The following is a 19034-nucleotide window of genomic DNA, read 5'->3' on the forward strand; positions in this document are numbered from 1 at the left end:
AGACTCTATCTCAAAAAAAAAAAAGAAAAAAAACCCAAAAAACAGCATTTTAACTTCTAGGACTATGTCCTAAGTAAACAGTAAACAGCCGGTCACGTGGATAAAGAGGTTTTTGTAAAAAGCTTCACTGTAGAGTTGTGTGTAACAGTCAAAAGGGAAATCAACCTAAATGCCCAACAAGGTTGGACCCGCTACTCACTCACTCACCAAACACCGAGCACTGTGCTAGGTGCTGAGGATACATCAGTAAAGAAAAAGCCTCTGTTCTCATGAACTAAAGTCTTAGATGGACAATCTGCACATAAACACATGACCACACAACTTCCACAGGATACTGAGAAGAGGGAGGGGAACTCCACAGTGAGCACAAAGGCCCAAGAGGGAGCAAATTTAGGTTTCAGCTCAGAAAGAAAGCACCATGGCTGCAGGAGAAGAGGAAAGATAAGAGATGAAGGGAGAGGCGGCACTGGGGCTGGAGCAGCAAGAGAGCAAGTTCAGTAAGGCAAAGGATGCAGGACAGTTTGGGGTCTTCAGAGTTCAGGAGGGGGAATATGGATGGACTGAAAAGATGTGCTCAATGCCAGATGCAAACAGCTCGATAAGAGCATTGACAGCCTGCCCCTGCCTGCCTGCACTTCCGGAGCCCACTCTCCCACACCCTACCTCCACCGACAGCCTCTGCCCTTCCCCAGCCGCCTTGATTCCTCCGTCATCCTCTCACAGTCCCTGGGGCTTTCCTTTCCTTGTGCCCAGCTGAGTTTTAAATTAGGTAGATGCGTGTGTGTATTAGTTTCTCTTCCCCTTCCACACAAGTGCATCTGTGAGGGCAAGAATGACAATGGGCTTACTTTCCACTGTTTCCCTCATGCTTGGCACATAGAAGGTACTCAAGAAATACTTGCTGAATGAAGAATCAAATGGCAGTACCTTTCCAGACACCACTCCATCCATTTCACTTCCTGAAGGAACAGGAAGCTTGGAAGCAGGAGCTCCGTGTCTGGGAACTTTGTGTGAGAGAGGATGATCCCAGCTGTGGCATTCTGGGATTCCCTGGAAGGGCTCACCGCAGGCCTGCGCCCCACCTGCTTTCTGTTTTGTAGACTCACCCGCAAAAAGGACTGCTTCTCTCCACAGGCTTTGCATGTCCACTTGACACTCTTTTTTACCTGCAATGAAATTTCAGAAATACAACTCAGATAATTATTTAAAACAAAATGGAATTGGGCTGGGCCCGGTGGCTCACACCTGTAATCTCCCTTTGGGAGGCTGAGACGGGCAGATCACTAGGTCAGGAGGTCGAGACCAGTCTGACCAACATGGTGAAACCCCGTCTCTACTAAAAATACAAAAATTAGCCAGGCGTGGTGGCATGCACCTGTAATCCCAGCTACTCAGGAGGCTGAGGCAGGAGAATCGCTGGAACCCGGGAGGTGGAGGCTGCAATGAGCCAAGACTGCGCCACTACACTCCAGCCTATGTGACAGAGTGAGACTCCATCTCAAATAAACAAACAAACAAACAGCAAAATGGAATCGGATCTGAAATTTCTTTTTTTCAATCCCAAGTAGCTGGGATTACAGGTGCGTATCACCATGTCCAGCTAATTTTTGCATTTTAGTAGAGATGGGGTTTCACCATGTCGACCAGGCTGGTTTCAAACTCTTGACCTCAAGTGATCCACCTGCGTTGGCCTCCCACAGTGCTGGAATTACAGGCATGAGCCACCATGCCTGGCCCGAAATAATTTTTTTTTTTTTTTTTGAGACGGAGTCTTACTCTGTCGCCCAGGCTGGAGTGCAGTGGCACGATCTCGGATCACTGCAAGCTCCACCTCCTGGGTTCATGCCATTCTCCTGCCTCAGCCTCCCAAGTAGCTGGGACTACAGGTGCCTACCACCATGCCCGGCTAATTTTTTGTATTTTTAGTAGAGACAGGGTTTCACCATGTTAGCCAGGATGGTCTCGATCTGCTGACCTTGTGATCCACCTGCCTTGGCCTCCCAAAGTGCTGGGATTACAGGCGAGAGCCACCGTGCCTGGTCCTGGCCCGAAATAATTTTAAAAATGGATGGAAAGAGTCCAGAAACAAACCAACACATGTGTAAAAATTTAGCATATCATAATCATAAAGGTGGCACTTTAAGAGTGAGAAAAGAACAGACTGTTTAACAAGTCTGGGTTGGTGCTGGGCAAACTGGCTATCTATATGAAACACAATCAAGTTGGGCTGGGTGCAGTGGCTTGAGCCTGTTGTCTCAGCGACCAGGGAGGCCAGGACTACTTGAGCCCAGGAGTTTGAGGCCAGCCTGGGTAGCATAGCAAGAGCCTGTCTCTCAAAACCAAACCCAAAGAAACAAAGAAACTCCAAAAAACCCAAGTGGAAACTCTAAAAAAAATTCCATATTTATTTTCAACTCTTGTTAAACCTGGGTCTAAAAAAAATTCCATAACATTTTCAGTTCTTGTTAAATCTGACTAGATGTGTTCTCTCTTAACATGATAAAATGCCTTAAACCCAGCTCTAATGCTGCAGAGTCTCTACCAGCATTCCACCTGGAAGGGTTGCCCACTATTATTTACCATTTTTTTCTGGATGTACTAGCCAATGGAATTAGAAGAAAGTTGTAAGAGGTATAAAAATTGGAAAGGAGGGCAAAACCCTATCATTATTTATAGATATAATTATAATACCCGATATAATTTTTTTTGAGACAGAGTCTCACTCTGTTGCCCACGCTGGAGTACAGTGGTGAGATCTTTGCTCACTGCAACCTCTGCCTTCCAGGTTCAAGCGATTCTCCTGCCTCAGTCTCCCAAGTAGCTGGGATTACAGGTATGTGCCACCACACCCGGCTAATTCTGTAGTTTTAGCAGAGACAGGGTTTCATCATGTTGGTCAGGCTGGTCTCAAACGCCTGACCTCAATTGACCCACCCACTTCGGCCTCACAAAGCGCTGGGATTAAAGGTGTGAGCCACCATGCCCAGGTGCTACCTGATATAATTTTTTATCCGAAAACCAACAGAATGAAATAAAAAGCCACTAAAACCAGACAATCTAAAATAGTGGTTAGGTACAAAATTAAGATACCTTCAAAAGTTAATACAGGTTTTATATGAGCAGACATCTAGTTACAACACATAATGGATAAAGAGTCCATTTATAACAGCAACAAATAAAATGTTACCAAGGGATACCAAGGTGACTTGAAGAAACGTAATGGATCATGTTTAACATCACAAAGATGTCTAGGTTGACTCGTTAACATTAATACGATTAATATGATCCTAGTACAAAATCATGAGGTTTTTGGGGGAAGTATCCAAAAGGATTCTAAGGAGGACAATGAGCACCTACCAAAAACGGAAGTGGGGAATGACTTAGCAATTTTACTTCTCAGCTTCTACCTTAAAACACCAATAAAACTGTGAATTTTCTATGAGTATGTAAGCAAGTAAGCATTTTTTTTTTTTTTTTTGTAAGTATTCTCTCGCTCCTCTCCCTTTTTTTTTTTTTTTTTTTAGACAGAGTATTGCTCTGTCACCCAGGCTGGAGTGTTGTTGCATCATCTCAGCTCTCTGTAACCTCTGCCTCCTGGATGCAAGTGATTCTCCTGCCTCAGCCTCCCAAGTAGCTGGGATTACAGGTGCGCACCACCATGCCCTATATTTTTTGTCTTTTTAGTAGAGATGAGGTTTCACCATGTTGCCCAGGTTGGTCTCTAACTCCTGACCTCGTGATCTGCCCACCTTGGCCTCCCAAAATGCTAGGATTACAGGTGTGAGCCACTGTGCCCGGCCAAGAAAAGCATTTTTAAAAGTTTAGGACTCACAGTACCTGGTGAAGGAATGAACTCTGCGAACTGCTGAGATAGTATGGTTCTGCCACTTACTAGATGGAGAAACCACTTGATTTCTGTGGATTCCGGAATTCTCGTGTAAGATGGGAATGATGCCTAAGTCAAAGGTTGTTGAAGTCAAACGTGTTAAAGTAGTACCCAGCTGACTTGCAATTAAAATGGTCAACATCCTCTTCGGTTTCAAGTAATTTTTCGAGACAGGGGCTGGCTCTGTTGCCCAGGCTGGAGTCCACTGGTGTGAACACGGCTCACTGCAACCTCTGCCTCCTGGTCTGAAGCGATTCTCCTGCCTCAGCGCCCCTGAGTAGCTAGGATTAGAGATGCACGTCACCACATCTAGCTATTTTATTTTGAATTTTAGTAGAGACAAGGCCTCCCTATGTTGCCCAGGCTGGTCTGGAACTTCTGAGCTCAAGTGATCTGCCCTAGTGGGCTTTCCCAAGTGCTGGGATTATGGGCGTGAGCCACCGGGGCCAGGCAACTCACATTTCACAGGGTTGAAAATGACCATAAGGGTCAGGGGCGCTGGCTCACACCTGTAATCCCGGCACTTTGGGAGCCAAGGCGGGCAGAACACTTGCCCCAGCCTGGGCAACACAGCCGAAAACCCCATTTCTACAAAAAATATAAAAATTAGCTGGGGATGGTGGCCCGCACCTATAGTACCAGCTACGTGGGAGGCTGAGGTGGATCAGCTGAGCCCGGGAGGTGCAGGTTGCAGCGAGCTGTGATTGTTACCACTGCACTCCAATCTGGGCGATAAAGCGAGACTATGTCTCAAAATAAATAAGTAAATAAAAAAATAACACTGGTGAACATGGAAGAGTGAAACAGGGAAACAAACAAGGAAACAGAGGCCGGGCGCAGTGCCTCACGTCTGTAATGCCAGCACTCTGGGAGGCTGAAGTGGGCGGATCACGAGGTCAAGAGATGGAGACCTTCCTGGCCAACATGGTGAAACCCCGTCTCTACTAAAAACACAAAAATTAACTGGGCTTGGTGGCGGGCGCCTGTAGTCCAAGCTATTCAGGAGGCTCAGGCAGAAGAATCGTTTGAACCCGGGAGGTGGAGGTTGCAGTGAACCGAGATCACGCCACTGCACTCAGCCTGGTGACAGAGTGAGACGTGAGACTCCGTCTCAAAAACAAAAAAAGGAAATAAAAATGGAAAATTTGTTTTTAAAAAACAGCATGAAACATTAGACGTGTAATAATTTAAAAATGCAAATGATCTCCCTTTATTTGCAACTCTTAGGACCCAGCTCCCGGAAGAAAACAAGTAAAAAGTTTCTGAGCCCTTACAAACGCTTAGCATTAAATGCAAGGTTACAGACACATACTCAGCATCTTGCTGAGTTTCTAACATAAGTCTTAAAGAAGTCTGATGCTATTCTTTCTCAGGGCAGAGCAGATTAGCAATAATAAGGAGGGAGGGACTACCAGAAGTGATACGCTGACTGCAGTGTTATCAAGGCCGGGCGCGGTGGCTCAAGCCTGTAATCCCAGCACTTTGGGAGGCCGAGACGGGCGGATCACGAGGTCAGGAGATCGAGACCATCCTGGCTAACACGGTGAAACCCCGTCTCTACTAAAAAATACAAAAAACAAGCCGGACGAGATGGCAGGCGCCTGTAGTCCCAGCTACTCGGGAGGCTGAGGCAGGAGAATGGCGTGAACCCGGGAGGCGGAGCTTGCAGTGAGCTGAGATCCGGCCACTGCACTCCAGCCCAGGCGACAGAGCGAGACTCCGTCCCAAAAAAAAAAAAAAAGAGGTGATATCAAGGAGGGAGACAGGTGCGATCCGGGAAAGGTTAAGTGGCATCCTCTATCTGGCACGCTGAAAGTTAGGGAGGCAAATATGTTCTAGAAACACAGATTGTCTTTAAGACTCGGGGGCCCGTGGTTTATGCGTCGGCGAACAGGCAAATCAAGTCCCTGGCCCCGCGGAAAAGGACGGGGGTAGAGGCGCGGGGCGACGGAGAGGGCGCCCAGGTGTGGAGCAGGGACGCCGCCGCGGCGCGCCCGGGCTCTAAGAACCGTCCTCCACCTCTCACTGAAACTGAGAAAAGGCGACTTCGTGGGGTAAGCTCTGCGTAAAGGACGCTATCCTCAACCGGGTTCTCCCACTACCTGCTACAATTCACGAGAGGCCACCTCTGCAGAAACCATCACCTCTGGTTTGTACAAGAACCAAACAAAAAGCCCAGAACGACGTTATGCGGGGCGACCCCAATGAGACCCGCCCTAAGCGGTCCCTGCACTCCTTCGGGCCCAGGTGCATCCCGGAGCCATTCGAGACAGCACCCAAGGCCCCGCCATTTCCCGTCCACTGTCCCCGCGCCGGAGGAGAAGGAGTGGGCTGGCACTCGCCAGACCTGGTGCGCCTGGAAGAGGCGGCAGCTGCAGCAGCGCAGAACCCGACAAGGCTGAGGCGGCGCCATCCTTTCCTGTGCAGTAGCCAGCGAGCCGAGCGCGTGCGCTCTGCATTTGTCCCGCCGCGCCCCGCCCCACGTACGCGCTCGCGACGCTCTAGTCCCCTACGCCGCCTCGCATGCGCACATACTCTTCGCTTCGGCCGCCGCGCCCCGCCCCACGTACACGCTCGCGACGCTCTAGTCCCCTACGCCGCCTCGCATGCGCGTATACTCTTCGCTTCGGCCGCCGCGGCCCCGCCCCTGCGCACTGGGATCTCTCTAGCCTACCGCGTCTCTCGCTGGTCGTCTGGGCCTCTCCGATGTCGAAGGAGTCATGGGTCCCGGTGGGTGCAGGATGCCCGGTCGCAGACTTGTCGTCTGACCAGGGCAGCGCCCGCATCTTCCTAAGGTAGCGGCTTCCGGCCCTGGGGAGACTGGAGTTGATACGGCAGGGCCTCCGCTGACGAGTTCTTTGGGCTGTTGCACAGCGCGGAGCGGGGCGGAGGGGCCGCCCTGCCCGGCCTGCGCTGCCGTGGGCAGCAGCGAACAGCCTTTGAACGGGAGCCCGGGGAGGAATCCGGGGAGACGGAGGGGCTCAGCGGACCCAAGCTTCCCGGAGAGCGCGAAGCCGGCCCCCCTGCCGCCCCGGGAGCATCCCAGGCCCACCGTACGGAGGGCGGAGGCGCCCCCGCAGCCCGACGCTCTCGCGGCAACCCTGCGTGGCTTAGGGTTGTAACCTTGTTGGAAAATAAAATACAAAAAAAAATTAAAATTACCTCCAACCCTACAACCCTCTGTGTCTAGGGTTATAATTTTAATTTATGGTCTTTTTTTCCCCAACTTTTGCACAGTGAAAAATTAAAAAGCGAGTTGTTTTTTTTTTTGGGAGACAGAGTCTTGCTGTGTCGCCCAGGCTGGAGTGCAGTGGCTTGATTCTCCTGCCTCAGCCTCCCGAGTAGCTGGGATTACGGGTGCCCGCCACCAAGCCCAGCTAATTTTAGTAGTTTTAGTAGAGACGGTGTTTCTCCATGTTGGCCAGGCTGGTCTCGAACTCGTGACGTGTAGTGATCTGCTCGCCTCGGCTTCCCAAAGTACAGGGATTACAGACGTGAGCCACTGCACTCGGCCGACAGTCGCTTTTAACAGTAGAAACCATCCCGGTGAAGAAAACGCCCAAGCCTGACAAGGGTGCGGGGAGAGCTACCCCTCTTACAGGATGCTGGGAGAAGGGTCCAATGCAAAACCGTGGAAAGCAACCGTGACAATACTGCTACCCCAAGAAAGGAATCCCTTCACCCAGGTGATTGATTATTCGTTCCCTAGTGTTCCCTGAAGTATCCCAGGAAGAAATGGCAATCAGTGTTCTGAAGAACGGCACGGACCCTTATGCAGTTCTATCAGCAAGAACTCGAGTTTGAAGTGACACCGTGCTGTGGAGAGGCAAGGTTACAAAACTACAGTACATTGTTTGAATTCTGTGACACTGGCATTATTTTCTGGTGTGTGTGTGTGTGTGTGTGGCTAAGGTTGTAGGTAATGCTAATTTTTAAATTTTCTCCAACTTTTGTACAGTAAGTAGTTATCAGAAAAAAAAATTGAGAGACAATATGCCAATAGACAATGGTTGGATAATGAATGACAAGAAACTGCAGCCTCTGCAGTAACCGGGCAGTCCGCTGTGTGGGAAGGACGTAGTCAGGACTGCTTACTCCTCTATTTTCTGTACCACCCTCCCCATGTCAGAGCCAACCCACGAAAGAGGAATACTCTCCCCAAGCCAGTCACAGAAAATATCCTGCTTGTTAGCTCACCTCCAGTTTCCAACAGCCTGCAGTCAGAACCACCTGGAGCCTTCCCCGTTTTCCATCCCCTGGCCCTTGCACCTGCCCACACCTGTGATGTCTCTGACTCCCTTGCTGGAGCAAGCCGTGAATACTGTTTCTCATTTGGGTGGTCTTCCTTCATTTCTACGTTTGAGTTATTGTAGCTGAGAACAGAAGGCAGGCATCTGCAAAAAATGTTTTATGCTTAATGAAAAGAGTAGAATAAACATTTCATATATGACATCAGTTAAACTCTGAAAAAAATACAGAATGAATACCAAAATACTGAGGAGTAATCTGTAGCACTAGGAAAAACTGTTTTTCTACTTTTCTGTATATTTTTCTCCTTTTGGCAATAAACCTGTAATCCTTTAAGAATTCATGTGTATAGTATTTTTCTTGGAAATTAGAATGATTTGATGAGTGGTTTGATAGAACTTGTATTACTTGGTAAGCAGTTTTAAAATATTCATGTTTACTTATAAAATTTCATTTTTTTATTTGTATTATCTGTATATTATTTAATGTTACTGTTCTGGTTGTTAAACATTTTGAGTTATCTTCCCAGGTTGAATGATTTATGGATGAAAGCACTATTGTACATTTTTGTACATTGTTTCATGTGACTAGGCCAGATTCCTCTTTTCTATCCTTTGGTTTAATTTCTTTGGTGTATTCACAAGCTTATACTTCCACAAGTTAAAAACATTTTTATCTTACCTCTGTAAAGACAAAAAATGAAAAAAAAAAAGGCATTTATCCAAATTCCAAGTTATTCAAATCTGATTGAATATAATCAATGTAAGACTTAAAACTGCCAACTGTGTGGAGTTATTATATCTTAATTATGGCCAGGAACAGTCTTTTTGGTATAAATCATTTGAAATTATTTTATGGTAGTTTGTCTAAATACTAGAAAGGAAATTAAAGTCAGGCATGGTGATTCATGCCTGTAGTCCCAGCTACTAGGGAGGCTGCGGCAGGAGATCACTGCAGGCCAAGAGTTTGAGGCTGCAGTGAGCTACCATCATGCCACAGTACTCCAGTCTGTCTCTAAAACAAACAAATAAGCAGGCCGGGCATGGTGGCTCACGGCTGTAATCCCAGCACTTTGGGAGGCTGCGGCAGGTGGTCAGGAGTTTGAGACCAGCCTGGCCAACATGGTGAAACCCTGTCTCTAGTAAAAATGCAAAAATTAGCTGGGCTTGGTGGCGCACGCCTGTAGTCCCAGCTGCTCGGGAGGCTGAGGCAGAAGAATTGCTTGAACCCAGGAGGCAGAGGTTGCAGTGAGCCAAGATCGCGCCACTCCACTCCAGGTTGGGCAACAGAGCAAGAGTCGGTCTTAAAAAAAAAAAAAAAAAAGCAAAGCTACTTAATTAAAACAAAACCAGCAGCCACAGAGATATACAATAGTACCTCTGAGTTTCACCTTCTGCAGCGTTAGTTACCCTGAGTCAACAGCCACCTGGAAGAGATGAGTATACAGTACAAGGAGATATTGTGAGATAGACCACATTTACAACTTTCATTACAGTATAACCGTTACATTTTATTATTATTGTTAATCTCTTAAGGTGCTTAATTCATAAACTTAGTCACAGATATGTATGTATAGGAAAAAACAGTATGTATAAGGTTTGTCATCTGTGGTTTTAGGCATCCACTGGGGGTCTGGGACTGTATCCCCCGTGGATAAGGGGGTAACTGCTATATCTTTTAGTAGAAGCAAGAGTAGCCCCATGTGGGCGCAAACGATGGACACTGGTCAGTTTCAGCTCCTCCTGCAAAGTGAGGGTATCCTTGTGGCTCAGCCCTGGGGCCCCCTCTGGTCACCTGTGGCTCCACAGTCTGGTTCTTGAACCCAAGGGCAGACAGCTTGCTACAGCCCAGGCCTGAGGATGCACTTCCTTCACCAGGACTCATGACTCCTGCCCAAAAAGACCTGTGGAGCTCAGGGCATCCCCTGATGCAGGTTGGTCAGGACCTGCTCTGCCTGCACCAGCAGGTTCTGCTTCTCCATCTGACCTGGCAGGCCTTGCACTCTTCCACCCCCTGCAGAGGACTGTCTTGAACTTCCAGAACGCAGCCAGGGCCCTGTACTTGGCCTGGGGAGAAGTTGGGAGGCCTAAGCAGTGGTTGGGGGCCACAGCAAGGCATTGCACACAGTGTGGGTTTTATTTCTTTCAGGGATTTATTAAGGCATTGAGCACAGTGTAATCTCTAGCCAAGTGAAATGAATCCAGGGAAATATATCAGGACCTGAGGGATGTGCTTTTAAAGTTACTGGAAAGGACGATGAGCTGAGAACGTGTGTACAGCCACACCTAAGCGCAGTGACCACTCTGCGGTAAACGTGTTCTGTCCATGTTCCTCATTCAGGAGATTCAGGCTCCCGGAGGGCACCTGAGGGTTCCATCACTTTGCTGCCCAACAAGCATATGCCCCCCCACCTGGTGCCAAGCGGCAGGAATGACTCCTGCACCACACAGCTGCAGGAGAGCATCCACAGATGGAGGGACTCAGCTGGCCTGGCCACAGTGCGGGCACAGAGGTATGAGGCAAGCAAGGGCAGATCTGAGAGCCTCTAACACTAGGCAGGTGCAGCTGGTGCAAGATGTGCTCCCAGCGGGTGTAAGGAAGGTGGGAGCCACAGCCTCTTCCTGGGCCCAGAAGCAGCCAGCGCCCGGAGATGCAGGCCCAGGGAATCTGTCTAAGGCAGCTGGGTCTGCACCAGCCTTCTTTCCATTCACAACTCACTGCTCCTGGGAGAGCAGGAGGGGCACACTTTTCAAGAGAAACTGATAAGGGAGGAAAGGCAGGAGATGAGGCCAGTTCCACCGATGACAGCTCGGGCCAGGCCTCACCGCTGCAGGCCTCAGCCGGAAGCTCCGGGCTGCTCATGGTCACTGGCGGTGCTGAACTGTCTCTCCACTTTCTTCTGGTCCTTGATCTTGAGTCCAATGTCCACTCTCTTCTCAAAGAAGTTCACCAGCACAGACTCCGTCAGGATGGAGGCCAGGATCTGCTCGAAGGAGATGCACCAGTCGGTGTCAACAGTGCCCCCGATGCGGGCTGTGGGGCTGCAGGCCTCCCCTCCCACCAGCACCGTGTCATCTGTGAGGTCTTCACACTGCAGGGAGCCCGTGCTGACCACCGAGTATGAGGACATGGACATGTCGTCTTTGGTTTCATCGTCAGACAGCAGCTGGGAGGGTGAGCCCTGTCCCTCGCTGCTGTCCCCCTCCACCACCACCTGGCCCTCCTGTAGGGCTTTCCCGAGGTGTGTGTCTCCGCCGGCTTTGGCTTGGGGGTCTCCTGCAGCTGGGGGCTGAAGCTCCCTGGCTGCGTCGTGATGGGGTCCGGGTGCTGGTGGCTCGTCCTCCTCAGTGGCACAGTCCCTGGGCTTCCTGCCTATGCGGACCGAGAACTTCTTCCCCACCTCTCCGATGCGGAGCAGGAGGCTGGCCACGGTGGCGATGGCGTGGTACAGGTCCTGCTCCATGGGGTCTTCACTGAACATGTTGTAAAGCGTCTTGCACAGCTCAATGAACTGCTCCTTTTAAGGAGAAAAACAGAACAGGGAGATGGTAAAAGAGCAGTCAGACGGGTCCGTATTAGCCAAACTGATGACAAGGGACAGTCTAAGGATGTTGGCTGCCATCTTGTTAATCATCTCCACGAGCCTCATCAGTCCCATCTCATAGATCAGGAGACAGGCTCAGAGAGGGAGAGTGGCTCGACCAAGGCCACACAGCTCTTCAAAACGCTTTCCCCTCTAGCTGCCTTTCTCGGCACATAGAGCGTGCCGGTCTGACCTGGAGCCTCCCTGTTTCTAGGTCTGTTCTGTTGGCACAGGGAGATGGATTTCTACCACGACTCTAAATCCGGTCAGTACAAGGACTTCTCCGTTGTGTTTTAGAATCACCTTTGGCTTTAATCAGAAGCAACCTCAACTCAGCCCTTGAATGAAGCTCTTTATTTTTTTTATTTTTTATTTTTTCTTGAGATGGAGTCTTGCTCTGTCACCCAGGCTGGATGGAGTGCAGTGGCCGGACCTCGGCTCACTGCAAGTTCTGCTTCCCGGGTTTACGCCATTCTCCTGCCTCAGCCTCCTGAGTAGCTGGGACTACAGGCGCCCGCCACCTCGCCCGGCTAGTTTTTTTGTATTTTTTTATTAGAGACGGGGTTTCACCATGTTAGCCAGGATGGTCTCGATCTCCTGACCTCGTGATCCGCCCGTCTCGGCCTCCCAAAGTGCTGGGATTATAGGCTTGAGCCACTGTGCCCGGCCAAATGAAGCTCTTTCGAAGGTGATGGTGAGGAGAGAACAGCCTGGGTCAGCTGGGGAGGGAGGTCCTGACGAGGGTGGGTGCTAGAGCCCTTAAGCCACACATCTAGGCTCCCTGGCTCAAGAATGGGAAGAATCCTCATCACACGTGGTGCCCACTCTCCAGGCCTGCCAGGGGAGCGGTCAGACTGCAGGGTCTCCTACTAGGCACAGCTAGGCTGTGGGTCTGACCCAAGGGCCATGGTTAGGCTGGTGCTCCAGACTTGCCTTTGGCTCAACACTTGCAGTTTGAAGCTGGGGTCTCCCATTTTCTGGCTGTGAGACCCTTGGCAAGACACCACGCTCCTGACCTGCGAGACCAGTGAATGAAGAGTGGTTGTGGAGGGTGCGTGTGAGCCTGCGTGTGCAAAACCCTAGGCAGGGTTGGGAGGGTGCAGGGTGTGGAACGCATTCTTGTCAAAGGTAGCCTACGAGCCTCCGGCTCCTGGTTCATGGACACTCACTCAATCTGGACAGCGGTCACCATGGAAACATCCCCCTGTACAAGGCCCTGGAGCAACTGGCCTCCTGTCTTTCTGGAATCATCACTGACTGGCAACCAGGACTAATGGGCTCTAGAGACAGCGAGGAGCCTTCCCACCCACCAGGAGATGCTGCGGTGTGGGTGCTGTGATATTAGGGCCCAGTCTTGGTCAGAACTCTCCAGAAATGTCTGTTGTGGGCTCTGATGGAGCCTACCTGGTTCATCTTGGGAAGATCCTTAATCGTCTCCTTCTGAGCCTCTTTCTCCTTGGCCCACATTCGAAGGTAGTGCCGATAGTCCGGAGAGCTGGTCCCCTTCTCCTCTGCAGGTTAGAGGAAAGAGATTCATCTTTGTCATGTGAGAGAGAGGGCTGGGGGCTGACAGCAGGGAGAGGAAAGGTTGGGTGTCTTCTGGCATGAAGCTACCGGAGCCCTGTTACAAAACACCCTGGCATTTGGGAAGGTGGGCATGGGAAAACAACCCAGAACAGCCACAGGTTCCCCCTAAATTGCTGAAGTGGTTGGACCAAAGCTGATGACAATGGTCCACACTGTCTTCCCTTAGATGAGGAGTCACAGGGCAGCTGGAGAGAAGCTGGCAAGAGGGTGGGGCTGGCTGGGTGCCCGTGGGGCTGGTGGAGAGTGTGGAGCCTCCTGTGTACCCCAAGGCCTGCTCCCTGATCGGGGGACGCATCCGCCATCTCCCAGGGTAGGGGGCTCCCTGGCAGTGACTGGGGAAAAGACCAGCCAGCAAGAGTGCCTCGACGCTGGGGTCTCTAAGAACAGCAGCAGAGAATGGCCTGTACCTCCTCTCTTTTCCTGGACATCCTCACTGCCACTTCCTTCTTGCTCTTCCTGTGGTAGTGCTTCTGGACAAACGCAAAAATAAAAACAACATGGAGAACATTCTGCTGTTGGGACTGCAAGCTCCTGGGGTCCTTGAGAGATACAGTCTGTGTTTCTGTACAGCCAGCCCCAGGGGGCAGGTCCCCCATGCCACGCCTCCTGCCTGGCCCGCCCCGCCCCGCCCTAAGGCACCACAGCAAGGGCCTGAGCATTCCCGCACTTGGTCGGGTTAAAACAAAAGCTGCCAAACCCTCACTTCCTCTTGTCCAAATGAATACAAGTCTCAACATGCTGGTTCTGAAATGAACAATGATGCAGGGTACGGACCAGTCTGAGGACTAGTGAATTCTATAGTTCCTGCTAGAACTCAGGGGAATCCTAGTGACCCCTTCCACCAGTGCCTGCTGTGCCTGTTAGAGGGGTTGTCTGTGCACAGCTCCTATGCTCAGTGCAGCGTTTCGGGGAGTTTCGAGGACTACATTTGCTGGAGTTGGCGTGCACTATACTCTGTGTGAGAACATGCACCTGAGGAGAGAAGCAGCCAACCAGCTCTCCTGGAGCTGTTCCCCAGAGGCAGTGTGGCTGGTGGGGACACCTCAGGCAGGTTAGCAGCACCCAGTTCTGAGCTGCTCTTGCTGGCTGTGTGGTGGCAGTGAAGGCACACCTCCCTGGGCTCAGACATCTCACCCTGGAATGGAAGCCCTGCTTCCTGGGGGCCACATGTGGTCTGAGGCCAGGGCTCTGCACCACCATGCTGCTCCCAGAAGCATGCGGGACAAGCCTAGAGTGGCCTGCTGGTTCCATGTACAACAGAAGGTGTACCTGCTTCTGTAGTTTCTGTCCTTGAAATCAAGGTCCTCAAGCTCAAGTCAGCCTCTGCCACCAGGACTGCCATGGGCATCTTGGTACACACTATTTTTGGTTTTCTGAATCAGTTCCTTGGTGTGCATTATCCCCCACATGAAATCACCAGGTGGCATTATGGTCGGTTTTGCAAGTGTGCTGCATGTCACCAGCTCGACTGCCAAAGCCCAGGGCCTAGAATGCTCCCATCACCTGGGATCAGATGGTCCCAACAGGCTTTAAACATAGCACAGGGATGAGTTCTAACAGGCACTCAACATACGTGTTTTTCCTTAACAAAAAAAGTGATGAGCATGAAGATTTTTCCTAGGAAAGCATCCACTTTTCTTTCTAGCCTCCACTCAGCCACACTGTCTTTCACATGTTCTGATAGCATTTTATATTTTTCTACTCACATGAAGACAGAATATCTCTAACATGTGGCTGCAGAGGTCATGCCCTGGGCCTGCTTGGTGCCTAGTGCGGGGGCCTTATTTACTCCCCACCCACAGCAGACGCGGAGGCCGTGCAGAGGAGTGGCTTGGTTCTGGGTCCTTCTCAGGACTTATCCCCCACAGGATGAAGTCCCAGAGGGATCCCTGGGACAAAGAGCTTCCAGGCTTCCTGATAGTGCAGGAGAGTGTTAGGAGGTACAGGGGGCGCCCCTGCCTTCCAGGGACTGACCTTGAGCCTCCCAGGGCAGGAAAAGATCCAGATCTGAGGCCAGAGGAGATGCTGGAAGGGACAGCAGAGGAGAGGCAGAGGGGCAGAGGAGCAGAGGGGGGAGGAGCCAAGGTCCAGGAAGACAGAGACACAAGAGAAACAGGAGTGAGGACATCCACAGGGGGCGGCCCCAGCCCCCGCCAGCATGGCAGGGCCCAGCCCGTGGTCCCCTGGGGAGAACCCCATGCAGCCTGCTCCCTGAGCCCAGGTGGGACTGCTGGCCACTGCCTGAGCCCCGCAGGAAGGCTGCGGTGGCTGCAGGGTGCTGGCTGGGCATGTCAGGTCCAGTGGCCACTCACCTTCTGAGGAGCTGTCCCCTGTGAAATAATGCGCTGCCTCCAGGGCTGACTCGGCTTCCTCTGGGCTCAGAGCTGTGCCCGGAGAGAAGGCAGAGTGAGGGCAGGAGGAAACAAGGAGATCCCCTCCAAGTAAGTCCCTCCAGCCCTGGGCAGAGGCGTGCTTTCCCCGCCCACAAGGCTGGCCAGTCCCAGCACCTGCCCATTACAGTGCCCAGTAACAGTTTTGATGGTGATGATTGGTTGTTACTTTCCTGACTTTTTTTTTTTTTTTTGAAATGGAGTCTCACTTTATCGCTCAGATTGCACCGCAGTCACATGATCTTGGCTCACTGCAACCTCCACGTCCTGGGTTCAAGTGATTCTCCTGTCTCAGCCTCCCAAGTAGCTGGGACTACAAGTGTGTACCACCACGCCCAGCTAATTTTTGTATTTTTAGTAAAGACAGGTTTCATCATGTTGGCCAGGCTGGTCTCCAACTCCTGACCTCAAGTGATCCAACTGTCTGGGCCTCCTACCGTGCCCAGCTGCTTTCGTGACTTTTTTTTTTTTTTTTTTTTTTTTGAGACAGAGTCTTGCTCTATGGCCCAGGCTGGAGTGCAGTGGCGCCATCTCAGCTCACTGCAAGCTCCACCTCCTGGGTTCACGCCATTCTCCTGCCTCAGCCTCCAGAGTAGCTGGGACCACAGGCGCCCACCACCATGCCCGGCTAGTTTTTTGTATTTTTAGTAGAGACGGGGTTTCACTGTGTTAGTCAGGATGGTCTGGATCTCCTGACCTCGTGATCCGCCCGCCTCGGCCTCCCAAAGTGCTGGGATTACAGGCTTGAGCCACTGCGCCCAGGCCTCCACTTTCCTGACTTTTACATTGTGTTTGAAAAGGAAATACATGTCCCAGGTAAAAATCCAATCAACACAATTAGGAGTCCAGTGAATGGCAGCTGCCCTCCTGCCCCAATGACCATCTGGCCAGTGGACCCTTTGGGGGCGCTTCATGCTCCTATGGGCACACAGAGACCGGCCATGCACAGGCAACTTGCTGCTCTCTTTTTGGGTAGTTCAGAGGTCGTGCTGCACCGCGTGTGCTGGCCTGCCTCATTCAGTGCAGTCTTTGCTGGAGGTCACCAAGCAGTACCCAGGGTTGCAGATCGCATGGTCCTGGGTGATTGTGGCAGGGCATGGGCCGCTGCCCACCAGAGCCCAAGTGTTCTCTGTGTCTGGACAGGACAGGGCAGGGCAGGCTGAGGGGGCTCAGGAGTCTCAGGGTAGCTCTGCATGCTCTCAACCCTGCGACCTAGGCCCAGTGGGGTCTGTCCCACCAGGGCCTCTCTGGTGAGCCAGTCACCAACGAGAACAGCTGTGTCAAGAGCCTTTCAGCTCTGGAGGCGCAGAGCAATGGCCTGTCAGCTTTAAAAATCACAGGTCTGGGCCCCATCACAGGCAATCAGAAGAGAATCTCCTCAGGTGAAGCCCAGCCCCAGCACCCTAAAAATCCCCAGGGTCGGTTCTGAGGGCAGCTGCTGACCTCAGACGGCAAGCGACAGCAGGGACCTGGGGGCAGGTCCAGCCAGAGCAGAGAGCCTGGCCCAGGATTTCCACCTGCCTCGCCTTTCTTTCCTTCTATGATGATGGAGATGACCCCTCCTTAGAGCACTGTCCACGCAGCCACCCCTGCTGAGCCCCCAGACAGCCTGTCGCCAATGCAGCCCTACTAGGCTCCAGCACCGCTGAGAGGCCAGAGAGAAGTGGCCCCTCCTCATGGTCATGTGAGGATTCTCTAGCTGAACCTCTGGGAATAAACCCTTAAGAAACTTGACAAATTAATGCAGCAGTTTCAGTTCCAGCCCCGAAGCTCTACTCATGGCCCTCCTCGTGGGTTTTGGGTCCAGCTGCCTCCTCGGTGGGAGTTCTGTTCCCAGTGGTGCCCGGTCACCCATGGGATTCTCCTCCATGTCCTTTACCAGGCCAAGGCCCTGCTCTCAGACCTCTGTCAGGTGCTCAAGCTCCCGTTCCCTCTCCTCCAATGTGAAACTCCAGCCTGCGGAGCCGCTGTGCCCCTTTAAGGCCCCACAGTCCCACAGAGGCCTGTCCTCTGCAGCTGAACTTCCGGACAAGTGGGAGATCCTGGCTGGGCAGTGGGCAGGAGGCTCTCACCTGGGGGAAGGTGTAGCTTGTAGAGCACCTTGAGCTTCTCTGTCAGGTCCCCGTGGTACATCCCGCCTGTGGAGAAGGCCAGGGAAGGGGCTGGGGCTGGCAAGATGGCTGCAGAGCCCCTTCCAGGGGGTCCGAGTGGGACCCTCTTCACAGCCTGCGCTGCCCAACTCCCTCCTGGAGAGGTCACGGGGTGAGTCCCAGGCCTCCTGTCTCCCTGCTGCCCTGCTGGGAAGGCTCAGCCCTTCCCTGGGGCTGGCAGACCAGCTTCTAGCAGCCCCAGACTGCATGAGGGACGGGAGCGGGCAGGGCTCCTGCTGGACCCCCCTCGGCTCCTGTGGGTGAACTGTTCGTCCCATATCTAGGGCCAGGGGCTCGAGCAGCCCCCTACTGGCTGCAGTGGGGACAGACAGGAGATGCTGGCATTTGGAAGGCTTCCTGGGAAAGGGTAAGGGAGGGTCAGGCCCCTGGTAGGCCCTGCAGGCACTCACTCATCCCCGTCACGAACTCCTTGAAGTTGATCAGCGAGTCCTTGTTTTTGTCCAGGAGCCTGAACATGCGACCTGCCAGCACAGGCGTGTGGGAACCGCAGGCCCAGGGTGTCAGGCTGGCAAAGAGTTCCCGAAACTGGCTGGCATCAATCCGGTACTGCTCCAGGTAGGGCAGGCTGGGGTCCCGACGGCCGGCCACTGTGTGGCTGCACCCCCAGTACTGGCTCGCCAGGTGTTTGGCCTGTGGGACACAGTCTGGTGAGATGGCCCAGCCGCTAAGCCTGTGGGTAGAGGGGACCCCTGGGCTGGTGATGTGTCCACCCTCCCCCTCCATCCAAGCCTGCGGAGCCCTGGGGTGGTGAGCACTGGCCAGACACTGCAGCACCTCCTGAAAGCTCTCAGGGTATCATCAGTCCCTTGTTAACAGATGGGGAGGGGGTTGGCTGACAGAGTCCTTGGCAGCCTGCAGGGGGCAGAGCTGGTCTGCTGGCCCCAGAGAAGGGCTGAGCCTTCCTGGCAGGGCTCCCGGGAAACAAGAGGCCCGAGGCTTGCTCTCGCTCCTATGACCTCTCTAGGAGGCAGGCAGAGCTGGCTCAACCGTTGTGACACCAGGGCCACAGCAGAGTGGCCACCTTGAACACAGAACCTGAGGCAGCTGGAGAGTAGATGTGAACTGGCAACAAGAACAGAAAGGCGGTCATTCCAACTATCAAGGCTGGGTCTTTTGCTAAAAGCACAAGAGCAAGAAAAATTATCTTCGCACTGGGGTTACTGAGAAGA

At 52.3% G+C, this 19034-nt stretch overlaps 2 protein-coding genes across 5 annotated transcripts in view; both read right to left on the minus strand.

Moving 5' to 3' along the window:
* LOC105521682 (chromosome unknown open reading frame, human C5orf45) overlaps positions 1-6383 on the minus strand; it is a 27772-nt gene extending 21389 nt beyond the window's left edge. Inside the window, 2 exon segments of the mRNA XM_011955963.1 lie at positions 1107-1166; positions 6234-6383. Coding sequence (XP_011811353.1) covers positions 1107-1166; positions 6234-6299 — 126 coding nt within the window. The 5' untranslated portion in view covers positions 6300-6383.
* Positions 6384-9623: 3240 nt separating this feature from the next.
* The window catches only part of TBC1D9B (TBC1 domain family, member 9B (with GRAM domain)), a 41499-nt gene continuing 32088 nt past the window's right edge, over positions 9624-19034 (minus strand). The window contains exons 15-22 of one of the 4 annotated variants that reach the window (XM_011955965.1): positions 18255-18495; positions 17767-17832; positions 15617-15688; positions 15279-15329; positions 13712-13774; positions 13122-13228; positions 10624-11651; positions 10517-10545 (exon numbers count right to left, since the gene is read on the minus strand). In XM_011955965.1, the coding sequence (XP_011811355.1) occupies positions 10971-11651; positions 13122-13228; positions 13712-13774; positions 15279-15329; positions 15617-15688; positions 17767-17832; positions 18255-18495 (1281 nt within the window). In that variant the 3' untranslated portion in view covers positions 10517-10545; positions 10624-10970. Of the gene's footprint in view, positions 11652-13121; positions 13229-13711; positions 13775-15278; positions 15330-15616; positions 15689-17766; positions 17833-18254; positions 18496-19034 lie in introns of all 4 variants that reach the window. The other 3 variants (XM_011955966.1, XM_011955968.1, XM_011955967.1) reach the window with 3 other exon arrangements.

The sequence above is a fragment of the Colobus angolensis genome, unplaced genomic scaffold, assembly GCF_000951035.1.
Source record: "Colobus angolensis palliatus isolate OR3802 unplaced genomic scaffold, Cang.pa_1.0 Scaffold404, whole genome shotgun sequence".
Lineage (NCBI taxonomy): Eukaryota > Metazoa > Chordata > Mammalia > Primates > Cercopithecidae > Colobus > Colobus angolensis.